At 44.4% G+C, this 15549-nt stretch overlaps 1 protein-coding gene across 1 annotated transcript in view; it reads left to right on the top strand.

The window, feature by feature from the left end:
* Chmp3 (charged multivesicular body protein 3) overlaps positions 1–15208 on the top strand; it is a 68382-nt gene extending 53174 nt beyond the window's left edge. Inside the window, exons 5-6 of the mRNA XM_020178373.2 lie at positions 13032–13146; positions 14682–15208. Of these exons, the coding sequence (XP_020033962.1) occupies positions 13032–13146; positions 14682–14824 (258 nt within the window). The 3' untranslated portion in view covers positions 14825–15208. The remainder of the gene's footprint in view (positions 1–13031; positions 13147–14681) is intronic.
* Positions 15209–15549: the final 341 nt, after the last annotated feature.

Here is a 15549-nt window from a genome sequence, read left to right as displayed (position 1 = left end):
CATTGAGTTTGGGGTATTTCTGAGTCGGGTCAGGGCCAGTGGTAGCAGCCTTGTCCAGGGGAGGTGAGTTTCTTGAGTCAACTTAGACAAATGTCTCATAAGCAGTCCATTAGCCTGTTCCACCTTACCAGAGGATTGGGGTCTCCAGGCACAGTGGAGGTGGTATTTGAGTCTCAAAGCCTTAGAGATCCCCTGGGTGACTTTGGCTCAGAAGGCTGGCCCATTGTCACTCTGGAGAGCCCGGGGAAGTCCAGATCTAGGGATGATCTCATTAATTAGAACCTTAATTATCTCCCAGAAAAACAGGGAATGCTTCTACCCATCCAGTAAATTTTATATCCCCTGATAATATTTTGGAGGGTATCTTTGAGTTTTATCCCCCTCAAATAATTGACTAGCTAGCTACTTTGTGGAAGAAATACAGCTTGTCCTCAGGAGTTATCCACCATCCCCTATGGTCAAGGCAATACCCCTGCTCAGAGGCCTGTTGGAGTTCAGTGGGTGAGTATTGAGTACGATCAGGGGGAGGGGGAGGAGGGAGAAGGAAGATGTTCCTATAGAAGGGAGGTTTGAACATAAGGTTTTTGGGCAGCCTCTTTTGCTGCCATGTAAGCTCTATTGTTTCCTTCTGTTATTTCATCCCCAGATCGTTGATGCCCAGGGCAATGGATTACTGCCACCTGCTTTGGGAATAGGGCTGCCTCTGGGAGGTCTAGGATTGCTCAAAAGTGTTTAACAGGAGATCCTGTTGTAGTTAGTAATCCTCATTTTTTCCAAAGAGCCGAATTGGCATGAAGGACCAGGAAGGCATACTTAGAGTCTGTATAGATACTGGCACTTTTTCCCTGAGATAGTTGTAATGCCTTGGTGAGAGCTATCAACTCAGCCATTTGGGCACTAGTGGAAGGACACAGGGCCTCAGTCCATAGGATCTGAGTAAGAGATGCCACAGCTGCCCCTGCCCATCTAATTCCCTCTTGGACTGATGAGTTCCCATCCATGAAGAGGGTGAGGTCTGGATCTGGAAGTGACTGATCAAGGAGGTCAGGCCTAGCCGAATAGCATTCAGCTAGTACATCCTCACTAGTGTGTAATTGGGCCCTTCTCTGTGGCGAGAAGGGATGCCAGATTTAAAGCTGAACACACTCAGAGGCTTATATCTGGGCACTATAAGAGCTGAGCCTGGTATTTGAGCAGTGTGTTATCTGATAGCCATAGACCCCCTTTTGAGGTTAGGAGTCTTTCCAGATCATGAGGAGTGTATATGATCAGGGGCCAGCCAAGAATTAGTTTTCGGGCTTCTGGGATTAAAAGACAGACTGCTGCCAGCACTCTTAAGCATCCAGGCCATCCCTTAGCTACATTGTCTCTTTCCTTGCTCAGATATCCCACTGGCTCTGAGGGTGAGCCCTTGAAGCTGAGTGAGTACCCCAAGGCATAGGCCTCCCTTTTCATATACATATAGCTGGAAACGGTCCTGAGTAGGCAAGCTCAAGGTCAGAGCTGATTGGAGTGCCTGTTTGAGAGTTTGGAAAGCCTTTTTGCTCTCCAGGTCCCACTCAAGACAGGACTGAGCCTGTTCAGATGCCACTATAAGGGCCTGGCTAAGTCTGCATATCCCAGAATCCAAATACAACAGAACCCGGTGACCCCACAAAGGCTTGCAGCTGGTGCAAGGTCTGGGGCAAGGGATACCCCAAAATTGGCTTAATCCATTCAGGACTTAAGGAACAGTTTTGCCTCTCCAGGATCATGCCAAGGTAGGTAACCCGAAGAAGGCATAGTTGGACTTTTTCTCTCGAGACCTTGTAGCCTCAAGAGGCCAAAAAGTTTAGAAGGGATTCAGTTGCTCTGGAAACAAGAGGCTCAGTGATCCACGCAAGAGTAGGGTGACCAATCCAGTGTTGTCAATCCAGTAAGTCTTTGGTTAGGGCTTTCCCAAAAAGGTGGGGGCTGTCTCTGAAGCAACACTATCCCTGTCAGCTGTTGTGAGGGATTGGTGGGGTCCTCAAAGGCAAACAAGGGCTGGCTATAAGGATGTAAAGGAATGCTGAAGAAGGCATCCTTTAGATCTAGCACAGAGTAGTATTGACCTTCTGGGAGTATCTGGGCCAATCAAGTGTAGGGGTTGGAGACAATCAGATGAAGGGGAACGACAGCCTCATTAATGAGTCGGAGGTCCTGAACCAACCTCCATTTATTTGGCCCCTTATAGATAGCGAGAATAGGAGTGTTATAGAGGCTTGAGCATTCCACTAAAAGTCCCTGCTGTTTTAGGGAGTTAATAATGGGCAATATGCTCTGTCACCCTTCAGGCTTTAGGGGATATTGCTTTTGATGGGGGAACTGTAGGGGGTCTTTTAGTTTTATTTGTACAGGAAGAGCAATTTTTGCTTGACCCAAAAAGGTGTACCATCAGTCCAAACTGTGGGATCTACCTGTTCTTCAATGAAGGGGAAACAGAAGTATTCCCCAGGGGGAGGTAGAATTTGGACTTTAAGTTGGGACAATAAGTTTCACCTCAGCCAGATTATTGGAGTTTCAGGGACCATGAAGAAAGAGTGACAGAAGTGTAGGTTCCCCCAGGAGCAGGCCAGTGGCCGGGTGAAATAACACTCAGGAGGCTGGCCAGATATGCCCCAAGTGACTATTTTATCCTTGGGCCTGGGACCTGGAGAGAAAGGGAGGACAGAGAAGCAGGCTCCACTATCCAGGAGGAAAATGACCTTTTGCTTCTCTATCACGATGGTAAGCCGAGGCTCCTCAGTTTTGGTATCAAGGAGTGGAGCCTGGACAGGAGGTCCCGGGACCCTGGCACCCCACCTTCTTAAGTGGGGTTACTTAGACCTCCAATGGTTGCCCTTACATACGGGGAATGGTCCTGGAGGGTCCCGGGCTATCTCCTGGACTACCTCCCTCTTTGACACTCTATGGAAGTGTCCTTCCTGTCTGCATTGGTAGCATGTCCTGGGAGGGGACTCCATCAGGTGGGCAACTCCCTGAGTGCTGCAGTGATAAGATCCTGGTGTTTTTTATCCTTATCTCTCTTTTTAGTTAGGTCCAGGTTGTAATACGCTGGGGTGGCAAGGTGCACCAGTTGGCCCAAAGATTTTTCTCCTTTGGCTACCAACTTTTGAAGTTTGCTATGGATGTCAGGTGTTGACTGAGTCAAAAATTCATCCTTGAGAACCTCCCCCACCTGTGACTCTGGGTCCACAGTGGTATGTTTTTGAATTGCGTCCTTAAGATGCTGTAAAAAGGCAGAGGGAGATTCATCAGGGCCCTGTTGTGCAGTAGTCACTTGGGAATAGTTTACTGGCTTGACCTTGGCCCTTTTTAGTCCCTCCACTACTAGGTAGACAAAGTGATGCCTCTTCCATTTGTCCCTCAGGTTGTTTGGGTCCCAGCGAGGGTCTGCTTGGGGAACTGCTTGTACCCCTGTTGGTAGCTGGGGATCTCTGTTCTCTCATTCCCTGGGGCTGGGCACATAGGGGCCCATTGGAAGTAGAAATCATCACCCTTTTGGGTGGCCTGGGCCAAAACTCGCTGCTTTTCAAGGGAGGTAAGGGTTTGGTCCAGTAAAAGCATGTCATCCTTCCAGGCCACATCATAGGTTTGGATTATGGTGATAAAGGCTAGATGTATTGATCAGGATTGTCTGTATAGTTGCCTAGGTCCTTTTTCATCTGTTTTAGGTCTGACAGTTAGAAGGAAACATAGATCTTACCTCTCCCCGCCACTCCGTTACAAGGGATAGCACCCATGTGGAGGCCTAGGATAGCTAGGTGGCAGGGGAGGGGCTGTGGTTGTTAATTTGGGAGGATCTTTTGATCCTGCATTTTGGTTCTGGGGTGTTTACAAGGGTTTTGGCCATGAGTTTCCTTAGAGGTCTGGGGGCCACAGACCATAGCCATGATCCAGTTGTCCAAATGGCACTTGTTGAACCATTCTGGATGGTCTCGGAGAAAAAGAAAAGCTGGGCATAGAGAATTTCAGTCCATTTTTCCTCCCTTCTACAGAAAAGAGCTAATTGTAGGATGGTATTATAATGTATAGAGCTCTCAGGAGGCCCACCTCTCTTGATCCCCCAAAGGCTTATTGGGCCATGCCTCACTACAGAGAAAGGTGAGGGTCGTTGTCTAAAGGTTGTCAGAGTCTAGGTCCTTCCAGTGTTTCAACAGGCAAGCCACTGGGGATTTTTCAGGCACTGAGGCCAGAAGACTGGAAGGAGCAGGTCCCATCTATAAGGCCAAAGAACTCACAGTCAGAGTCTCCCCTTTATTGGCGTCCCAATGGGGCCTGACTGAACGACAGTGAGCATCCCCACAACATTGTGACTCCCTTCTGCCGCCCATGGCTAGGACCAAAGGAAATAAAACTGTGACTCAGATTATAGCCACCCTACTGAAGCCACTAACTGATGAGGTGCCTTGTCTCCAATATCCCAAGCATTTGAGACACTTCCACCAAAAGAAGCAAGCCAGTTCAAATAGGACCCTATGAATAAATGGACTGATAACCACCATTAAGGCTCTGTACATGAGGGGAGAGAGCTGATAACGTGTCTTTTCTCTGGGGACATATAGTCCTGGAGGGCCCCAAAAGGGAATGTTATACTTAAAAAGGGTGAAAGGGGGGAGTGCCCCTCTTCCTCCCAAGAGAATTTTCCCAGATAAGCCCACAGCAAAGGCCGGGCCACCATGGTGATGCCAAATTCCCTAGGCTCTTCCCTAATCATCACACAATCATGACCCTTGAGCCAGGAAAGGTGGTACAGTAAATGCCAGAGGCAGTCAAAGAGGTCATAAAAAGACAGCATAGTCCCCATGGGAAGGTAGGGTCACAGTAAGGACAGGCTTGGGGAGGGAGTGGGGGACAGAGATCACTTAGGAAGGTGTGAGAGGACTGAGGGAGTGTCTGTTCCCAAAGGTCTAGGAAGAATGTTCGCCACCTCTGGTGAGGACAGAAGGGGCGACCTGGTATCCTAGGTGAAGAAGGGGGAACAGAGCTGAGACACACGATACATGCTTGAGGGATTAACAATTAGGTGTGTTTTCAGGGTGCTCCCACTAAGTGGTACTGAAACACCGTAAACCACATAAAATCTCCACTCTCCGGTTGTTGCCTTCAGCAGAAGGGGGTACTGACAGGTGCCGAAACCAAACAGGCCTCCTCCAGTGGAGCATAAGGCATATGCAAATCAACCCCAGGCTCGGTCTTGACTCACAGGGAGGGAGCAAAGAGCACCCCCAGAGCCGGACTTGCCATGGGGCCAAAGATGGCTAGGAGCTGTTGATCCAATACTGTGATGGGAAAGTCCTTCCGGAAGACATGAAGAGAGAGAGAGATAGGAGGAGTGGCACAGGGATGTCTGCTTTTGGCTAGTCCTCAGCAGGGGGTTTCCCTCAGGAGGAGTATCCAGCAGGGTGCTGGAGGCTCATGATTGCACCTTAGGCAAACTCCTGTTAGTTTGGCACTTGGTTGTACCAACCTTGATCCAGGAGAGGTTTCCATTCGTGGTCACCAGAAATGTTGAGGTCTGGTGTCTAGAGTTCTTGCCTCCCACAGGCCAAAGAATTGGCTCGTGAGGCAGCAGATTGACTCATGAGACAACAAGGTCTGCATACAAAGTAGTATTTATTAGAAAGGAAAAGCGGCCCCTAGAGATGGACAGGGAGCCCGGAAAATCACTAGCTCCCTATTGTTTCCATAGGGTTTTTGTTATTGTTGTTCTTTCTGTTGGAGAGTAGAGTCAGGAGTTGAGTGGAGTGGTCTTTTAACATGTCTCTGCAGGAACATATACACAGTCCTGTGAAAGCCTCTTGTTTATTGGCCTTGCAGCATTTTGAGGCATCCCCAGGGGGCCATGACTTGTGAAACCACATGTCCCTTTGCAGGATGTAGGGCTCACAGTGCTCTAATGGGGGATAGGGGCACTGGCTTATTTTGTCTTCTGATCCCCCAGCCCTAACATGATAATTGCTCTCAGCAAGTAGCAGGGGCTAGAGATGGGATGGGTAGGAATGGAGAGACTGTGGCTGCTACACAAGATGGTTTTGAGGACAGAGGAGCAGCTGTTAACCCTGGTTGAAACCATCTGAGCCAATTACAGCAGAGGCTGGATCAGGTTGCCAGGTGTCCCTCAGAAGTAAAAGTATACCCAGAGATCTAGAAAAGATAGGATACCCAAAGAGCAACCATTTAGAGTTCAAGGAGATAGGGTTTGCAAGCCCCAACATGAGCAAAGAGATGAAGAAACCTTGGTTGCACATCTGCTCCAGGGGGAGGTGGTAAAGCTGGCAAGTGGTTGCCACAGACCAGGGATTGGCAATGTGATCTCTAAAATGACAGGTAATAGTAAATACATTTTATGCTTTTGGAGCCATGTGCCTGTTGTAGCTACTCAAAAGTATCCACAGATAATATTTAAACAAGTGAACGTGACCACGAGCCAATAAAACTTTATTTACAAAAACAGGCAGTAGGTCAAATTTGGCCTTCAGGGTGTAGTTGCTGACCTGTTTTTAAATTTTCTGAAAAAAACGGAAAAAATGAGAACCAACTAGAAAACATACCTGCCATCCTCAGGACAAGGTGTGCAAGCAGCTATAACTAGTAGCCTCCAGATGGGGACAGGAGTAAGGAAGCCCTTGCTACTGGGCTGCTGCAGCCAGTGGCTCATTCTACATTTTGTCCCGTCCAGTTCTCCCAGCCACTCTATAACAGGAGGTATTTTTACCTCCTTTTTACAAAGAAGGAACCTGGAACTCTTAGCTCTCAGATAACTTACCCGAGGTCACCTGGACCATAAGGGAAGAACTGGAGCATAGGCTTGTCTGACCTTAGCACCTGAACTGCCACCTTGAGCAGGTGCCTTTTTACGCTTTTGTTCTGCAGCCTAATAACCAACACCTCAAATTCTTATGCATAGAAATCTTTCTCCTCCTCCCAGGGAGTTCCATTTGTGAACTTGAACCAGATTGGAGTATGGGGTATGGGAAAGAGGCTGGAGAAGAAAAGTGTACAAAGCCCAGGAAATGAGAAATACTTGGGCAGTAGCAGTCAGGAGGGAATGGGTCAGGAGAGTGTGTCCTTTAAAGTGGTGTGTACCTATTTTGCTGACTATCCATGTAGAATGAGGTAACAGGGTAATTCTTGGGGTGACTTCAGTCCTGCTCATTTTAACTCATTATATTCACCAAGATCTGAGGGAGTTGGGTTTTTTTTAATCTGGAATCTTTTTCACAACAGTTTCTGAATACTAAAATAATAAAGGTTTGAAGGAACGGTTGCATCTAGTTACATTTACTGCATGCATCTAATGATACACCCCAGGTACATACTGAAGCCTCATGTGGGGGCCCAGCTCCTAATGGTAGGGACATTATATTTTTTTAATCATATCATTATTGTACTGGGGGTACATTGTGACATTTACAAAGGTTCTCACAATATATCATAGTTAAATTCACCCCTTCCATCAAAGGACATGACCTTGGGTCATTGCATTTATCCTCAGGGCCTGGCCTATGTGGCCAGGAGTCTGATGAATGGTTGCTGATTGAATGAATAAATAAGTGAACTTCTTCTTCCAGACTGTGAAGAGCTATTTACAGTGTGGATTCTCTTAGGCTTTTTGAGCTTCCTTTTTAATTTCTTAATTATGAGATAACCCAAGCTGGCCTCACACTTGCAGCCCTCTGGTTGAGTGGTTCAATTGGTAGAGCACCTGCCTAGCAAAGGTGAGGCTCTGAGTTCAAACCCCAATATTTAAAAAAAAAAAAAAAGCCAACTGCTGTTTATGGAATGGTAGCCCTTGCACTAAGATGACTTCCATTACCCTAGGACTCCACCTTGTTGACCATGAATTTGTTTGCTCATTTTGGTTGGGAAAGGGACTGAGATTGAGCAGACTACGATACCAGTTAGATTCATGTAACTTAACAGACTTCAGACTTCAGGAAGGATAAACCTGATACCATTAGCATAGTTAGAATTGCACTCCTGTGGGAACCAGGGCCAGAGCTTTTACATGTGACGTTTTGCTCCTTGAATGACCACAACATCAAGATAAAAAGCAGGGAGCTCAGCTCTTTCAAGTTGCAAAGCCATCAAGATTTTCCATTTCTGGCAGCTTCTCAGAATAATGAATCCATGCCTTCCCCTCTGCCCTCCACCATAGCCACACAGCCCCTCAGCCCATTCCTACCTCTTCTACTCAGTGATGTCTTTGCCCCTCCCCCGCTTTTTTTTTTTTAAGAAACAAAACTTTATTGTCCAATAGTTGTGGAGGCTAGAATCCAAAATCAAGGCCTGGGCAGGGTTGGTTCCTTCTGAAAGCTGTGAGGATAATCTGTTCCATGCCTGTCCTCTAGCTTCTGGTGGTTTACTGGCGATCTTCGGTGTGCCTTGGCTTATACACGCACCACCTTAATTTCTGCCATCATTTTCATGTGGTGTTCTCTGTGTGGGTGTTGTGTCTCTGTGTCCAAATGTGTCTGTTTTGTAAGGACCCGAGTCATATTAAGTTAGAGCCCATCCTAACAACTTCATCCTTTTTTTTAATTGTTTTATTATTCATATGTGCATACAATGCTTGGGTCATGTCTCCCCCCTGCCCCCACCCCCTCCCTTACCACCCACTCCAACCCCTCCCTCTCCTCCCCACCCCCTCAATGCCCGGCAGACACTATTTTGCCTTTATCTCTAATTTTGTTGAAGACAGAGTATAAGCAATAATAGGAAGGAACAAGGGTTTTGCTAGTTGAGATAAGGATAGCTATACAGGGAGTTGACTCACATTAATTTCCTGTGCATGTGTGTTACCTTCTAGGTTAATTCTTTTTGATCTAAACTTTTCTCTAGTTCCTGGTCCCCTTCTCCTATTGGCCTCAGTTGCTTTTAAGGTATCTGCTTTAGTTTCTCTGCATTAAGGGCAACAAATGCTAGCTAATTTTTTAGGTGTCTTACCTATCCTCACCCCTCCCTTGTGTGCTCTTGCTTTTATCATGTGCTTAAAGTCCAATCCCCTTGTTGTGATTGCCCTTGATCTAATGTCCGCATATGAGGGAGAACATACGATTTTTGGTCTTTTGGGCAGGCTAACCTCACTCAGAATGATGTTCTCCGATTCCATCCATTTACCAGCGAATGATAACATTTCATTCTTCTTCATGGCTGCATAAAATTCCATTGTGTATAGATATCACATTTTCTTAATCCATTCGTCAGTGGTGGGGCATCTTGGCTGTTTCCATAACTTGGCTATTGTGAATAGTGCTGCAATAAACATGCGTGTGCAGGTGCCTCTGGAGTAACCTGTGTCACATTCTTTTGGGTAGATCCCCAAGAGTGGTATTGCTGGATCAAATGGTAGATCAATGTTTAGCTTTTTAAGTAGCCTCCAAATTTTTTTCCAGAGTGGTTGTACTAGTTTACATTCCCACCAGCAGTGTAAGAGGGTTCCTTTTTCCCCGCATCCTCGCCAACACCTGTTGTTCGTGGTGTTACTAATGATGGCTATTCTAACAGGGGTGAGATGGAATCTTAGTGTGGTTTTAATTTGCATTTCCTTTATTGCTAGAGATGGTGAGCATTTTTTGTGTTTTTTGGCCCATTTGAATTTCTTCTTTTGAGAAAGTTCTGTTTAGTTCACTTGCCCATTTCTTTATTGGTTCATTAGTTTTAGGAGAATTTAGTTTTTTAAGTTCCCTATATATTCTGGTTATCAGTCCTTTGTCTGATGTGTAGCTGGCAAATATTTTCTCCCACTCTGTGGTTGGTCTCTTCAGTTTAGAGACTATTTCTTTTGATGAACAGAAGCTTTTTAGCTTTATGAGGTCCCATTTATCTATGCTATCTCTTAGTTGCTGTGCTGCTGGGGTTCCGTTGAGAAAGTTCTTACCTATACCTACTAACTCCAGAGTATTTCCTACTCTTTCCTGTATCAACTTTAGAGTTTGGGGTCTGATATTAAGATCCTTGATCCATTTTGAGTTAATATTGGTATAGGGTGATATACATGGATCTAGTTTCAGTTTTTTGCAGACTGCTAACCAGTTTTCCCAGCAGTTTTTGTTGAAGAGGCTGCTTTTTCTCCATCGTATATTTTTAGTGCCTTTGTCAAAGACAAGTTGGTTATAGTTGTGTGGCTTCATATCTGGGTCCTCTATTCTGTTCCACTGGTCTTCATGTCTGTTTTTGTGCCAGTACCATGCTGTTTTTATTGTTATTGCTTTGTAATATAGTTTGAAGTCAGGTATTGTGATACCTCCTGCATTGTTCTTTTGACTGAGTATTGCCTTGGCTATTCGTGGCCTCTTGTGTTTCCATATAAATTTAACGGTAGATTTTTTGATCTCTTTAATGAATGTCATTGGAATTTTGATGGGAATTGCATTAAAACATGTAGATTACTTTTGAGAGTATCGACATTTTTACTATGTTGATTCTACCAATCCATGAGCATGGGAGATCTCTCCACTTTCTATAGTCTTCCTCAATCTCTTTCTTCAGAAGTGTATAGTTTTCCTTGTAGAGGTCTTTCACATCTTTTGTTAGGTTTACACCTAGGTATTTGATTTTGTTTGAGGCTATTGTAAATGGAATTGTTTTCATACATTCTTTTTCAGTTTGTTCATTATGTGTATAGAAATGCTAACGATTTTTCTATGTTGATTTTATATCCTGCTACCTTGCTGTAGCTATTGATGATGTCTAGAAGCTTCTGAGTAGAGTTTTTTGGGTCTTTAAGGTATAGGATCATGTCGTCTGCAAACAGGGATATTTTGACAGTTTCTTTACCTATTTGTTTTCCTTTTATTCCTTCTTCTTGCCTAATTGCTCTGGCTAGGAATTCCAGTACTATGTTGAATAGGAGTGGAGATAGTGGGCATCCTTGTCTAGTTCCTGATTTTAGAGGGAATGGTTTCAGTTTTTCTCCGTTAAGTATAATGTTGGCTGTAGGTTTGTCATATATGGCTTTTATGATCTATCAAAGGCTTTTTCTGCATCTATTGAGATGATCAAGTGGTTTTTGTCTTTGCTTCTGTTAATGTGGTTTATTACGTTTACTGATTTTCGTATGTTGAACCACCCCTGCATCCCTGGGATGAAGCCTACTTGGTCGTGGTGAATGATCTTTTTGATGTGTTGAATTCGGTTTGCCGTTATTTTGTTGAGGATTTTTGCGTCAGTGTTCATTAAGGAGATTGGCCTATAGTTCTCCTTTTTGGAGGTGTCTTTGCCTGGTTTTGGGATAAGTGTAATACTCTTGGCCCCCTTTTTGACATTGGAGGGTGTTGTTCTGACCATTGCTTTCAATCACAAAGAACACTTAGTAGCCTCATCTGGATATTGGGAAGATGGCAGAACCTGGCTGTGTTGGGCCAGTGGTGGACAGTCATTTGCCTGTGCCCTGCAGTGGTACCTTTCCTACCTCCTGCACAAAGGAGGCTGATCGACTGACCAATGAAGGCTACCAGGCACAGGCAGCCAGTAAAGTGTCTGGCTTTGCCTTGTTAGGTCCAGAACACTGTTACATTCTCCTAAGCATGGAGATCAGGCTTCGGAAATTTGATTGATCCTTACAGACCCACCAGATTTTAACTCTGGACCAACAGCTGCAGTGTTCTTCAGGACTTTTCTGGCCTTGTCACAGTGTCTCCTATGGCTCCAACTAATTTTCATACCATGTTTTACCCCTGCATTCACAGATTGTATTTGCAGTGTTAGCACAGATGCTTCCCAAAACAGCTCAGGGTATATGCTTACCTGTCAGCAGGTTGGTTCCTAAGTGCTACCATTACAGTTGGTGTTACTCTGGAATGCTGCTGATAGCCAGTAGTGATCCTCCTCAACTATGGCACTAAGTTTGGAGGCCATTTCCCTTTAGGTAATTGTCTTTCTGCTGACAGGACAGTGAAGGGGGTGCTGTTTCTCATGCTCCCTTCCTTGCTGGAGTGAGGTTTTTCTCTCCTTGGTTATTACTGGATCTAACTGGGCTTAATTGGGGGCAACTAGAGATTTTAGAAAAGACACAGGATAGACAGACAGAAAGTTGGGGTCAGGTGTGTTGTACGCTCGGCTTTTGTGTTATATGCTCAGCTGGAGACACAAAACCCTCATTGCTTCTTTTCTCTATCTTGATTCTTTAAGGCCTTATTCCCCACAGTTCTTTAAAACCTTGCTTAAAACCTCTTTCCTTAGGCTCCCACTGTTTGCTCCTAGCTTATCTTTAGCTTAATCCCTCTTAAAGTCTTTTTCCCCCCAGGCTTGCACTGTCTCATCTCTCTTTAGCTCTCTCAAAGCCTTGGTGTTCAAACTTGCATACCAGCAGCCACTGATAAAAACTGCACATACATAACTCTTAAGGTCTCTGTCCTTAGACTTGCACTGTGCACTGTCCCATGTTCTCTTTGGCCTTTCTTTAGTTTTAGCTTTCCTGAGGCCTGCGTCTGAAGTTCTTTCTCAGCTTTCTTTCTGAAGCCTGTGTTAAAATTTTCGGTGCAGACTTTCTATCAACCCCTCTTTAGCATTTTCCCTTTAACAATTCTTTTCCTTTCAGCAATTTTTCCCTTCAATAATTATTTTCCCTTCCAAAAGCTTCCCACACCAAAAGGCCCAAAATAAAGCCCCAAAAAACAAAAGCCCCTCTTCCTCCTTCAGGGGTCTTTTATAGCAGCAAACAGGGTGGAGCAATGGGGAGGGGCGTGACATTGTAACAGGAGAAACCTGTGTTCCTGGTTCTCTGAACACTAGGAGATGCAGCTGTTCTGCCTTTCCCTGTTTCATGCTGGGGCTGTGCCTACAGGTAAAAGCAATTAACTTCGTCTCGCCTTGCTTGTGTCCAGTTCTCAAAGGCTTTAATCTGCTCCCCACAGGACAGTGAGTGTTTCCTTTGCCAACTGTCTTTAGTGTCTCCTCTGAAAGGTAGACTACACTTACTAGAGCTTTTTCTGGATGGTTTATAGACTTGTCTGGTGAAAGAGATTTAACAGTCAAGGGAAGTGACATGTTTCTTCTGTGTTTAGGCTGGGATCATAGAAGAGATGTTAGAGGACACTTTCGAAAGCATGGATGATCAAGAAGAAATGGAAGAAGAAGCAGAAATGGAAATTGACAAAATCTTGTTTGAAATTACAGCAGGTATGACCCTGACATTCATCCTCTTTCTCTCCTCCTTTTATAGCCCTCTTCTTGCAGTCACTCAATTAGCTGGTAGCTTTATTCTCTACTAGCTAATGTAGCTACTTTTGGAATGGCCATCTACTTTTCTTTTTTTTTTTAGTGGATGCAAGTTTTTTCTTGGGGAATAAACACACTATAACCATCTTTAATGAAGCAGGTTTTTTTAATTTCTAGAGTTTTCATAATGATAAGAGGAGATATTACTCATACACTGCTCTTGGGAATTTAAGTTGGTACAGGCTTTCTTGAAAGCAGTTTGGTAGTAGCTGTCAAAGCTCTTGCCCTAGCTTGTTGGCTATTAGCAGTTCATTTTTGTGAAATAATTAAGAGCATGCAGAAAGACTTAACTCTAGGAGGTCTGGAGTAGCATCATTTATAATGTTGAATAGTTCAAAACAGCTAAATGCCTAATACTGAAACATTGGTTGAGTCCATTGTGTTATGCCTTTTTTAGTGGAATACTGTATAGCTGATCTACAAATACATTCATTGACATAGATGTTCACAATGTGAAAAAAAGCCTTATTGAGAGATAAACTTTTGTGTAAAAAGTACATATAGAAAAAGTCCAGAAGATGAATAAATAAAAATAGTAGTTATCTCTAATAGTTAATGAATTTTTAAACTTTTATTTGGGAGGAGGTGCAGTCTTATGTTTACATTTAATTTTTATTTGTTCATTTGTTTTAAGTTAATGGAACAAAGAATAGTTATTCTAAAAAAACATTTTGTAAAGATATTGAAACAATTTAGTTTTGGGGTTTTTTTTTTTGTGTCTTTTGTTTTGTCTTGGTTTCTGCTGTTGTTTGAGACTGGGTCTTGCTATGTAACCCAGGCTGGCCTCGAACTCAGCAATTTTCCTGCCTCAGCCTCCTGAGAGCTGAGATGACAATTTAGTTTTATTCAGAGAAATTTTAAATTAAATATTTTAATTTTTTGGTAACATTTGAGAATTTAAGAACCTCAGAATCAAGAGCTGTTTCTTTTTGTTTGAGATGGGATCTCACCATATTGCCCAGGTTGGCTCTGAACTTAAAAAGGCTCAAGCAAGCCTTCTGGTATTCACGCAATCCTTTTGGCCCTGCTGCCCCTGCGTCTTGAGAAGCTGGGACTACATACACATGCCACCAGGTCCAGCAGAACCAAGATTCTTAAAATCAAAGGCCTAACAATTATTACGACTTTGAGACAGATGTGGTGGCACATCTATAGTCCCAGTTATTTGGGGAACTGATATGATCACTTGTGCCCAGGAGTTCTAGACCAGCCTGGGCAACATAGCAAGGTCCCGACTCAGAAAAAGTTATTGTGACTGTCATCATGACAAGTTCCTGTGCACATATTTATCATAGTAAGCAAAACCCTACCCAAAACAGCTTGTTCAGTGCCTTTCTCTGTGTCTTGTCATATTGGTCCGGGAATGAGAGGTAGGGAAGATTGAAAGGCTACTTCCTTAAATCAGTAGATTGTTAATCTACTCACTTTCTTTTCAGGGGCCTTGGGCAAAGCACCCAGTAAAGTGACAGACGCCCTTCCTGAGACTGAACCTGTAGGAGCAATGGCTGCTTCAGAAGATGAAGAGGAAGAGGAGGCCCTGGAGGCCATGCAGTCCCGGTTGGCCACACTCCGCAGCTAGGGCTGCATAGCTTGGCCTGCAGGCTCTTCCCATGGTCCTTTGGCCGGTGTACACACACCTCTGAAGAGCCGCCATTTCATATTTTTCTTGCACTACACCTCTGTCGTGAGGCACTGCATTTGGAGAGGGTTCTGTGCTAGTATCTCTTCATTCTCTGCAGAGGTTTTGGGATCTCCAGGGGATTGTTCTTTAAAAGTGGTGTTATTAAATGCATCATTTCCAGGAATATAAACAGCAGAAGTATCTTACTGGGGTGGGGGTCAAAGAAATCCATTTCTCATAAAGCTGTTCTTAAAGTTGATTGCCTGAATTTAAGGACTCTACTTTTTTTGCGTGTAAAACACTATAAAAGTGAACTTTAATAAATTTCTGCTTAAGTCTTGGTCCCATTGTAGATTGTCATGTACAGTGAACTCTCAAGCATTGCTCTCCCAGATTGTGTCACATGTTAGCCTTGGAAAGAGAGGAGGTGCTGTAGCTGAGCCCAGGGAACGTGGAAGCTCAGCAGAAGTGGCCTCTGCTCCTGGATGCTGTTTCCAGCCTTCACAGATGTGTGGTAGCCACTCATCTGCATTGTCATCTTCTTAACCAAAAGAATGCCTGGGAATTGTGCCCCTTATCCTGTTGGCCGGATGGCCATAGTCTTTGCAGCCTTCATCCCTTCCTTCCTATTGCACATTGAATGCAGAATAGACATCCTGTCCCTGCCTGTCTCTGCTTTGAGC

Source organism: Castor canadensis, chromosome 12, assembly GCF_047511655.1.
Source record: "Castor canadensis chromosome 12, mCasCan1.hap1v2, whole genome shotgun sequence".
In the NCBI taxonomy this organism is placed as follows: Eukaryota; Metazoa; Chordata; class Mammalia; order Rodentia; family Castoridae; genus Castor; species Castor canadensis.
This window is presented reverse-complemented; position numbering and strand designations above follow the sequence as displayed.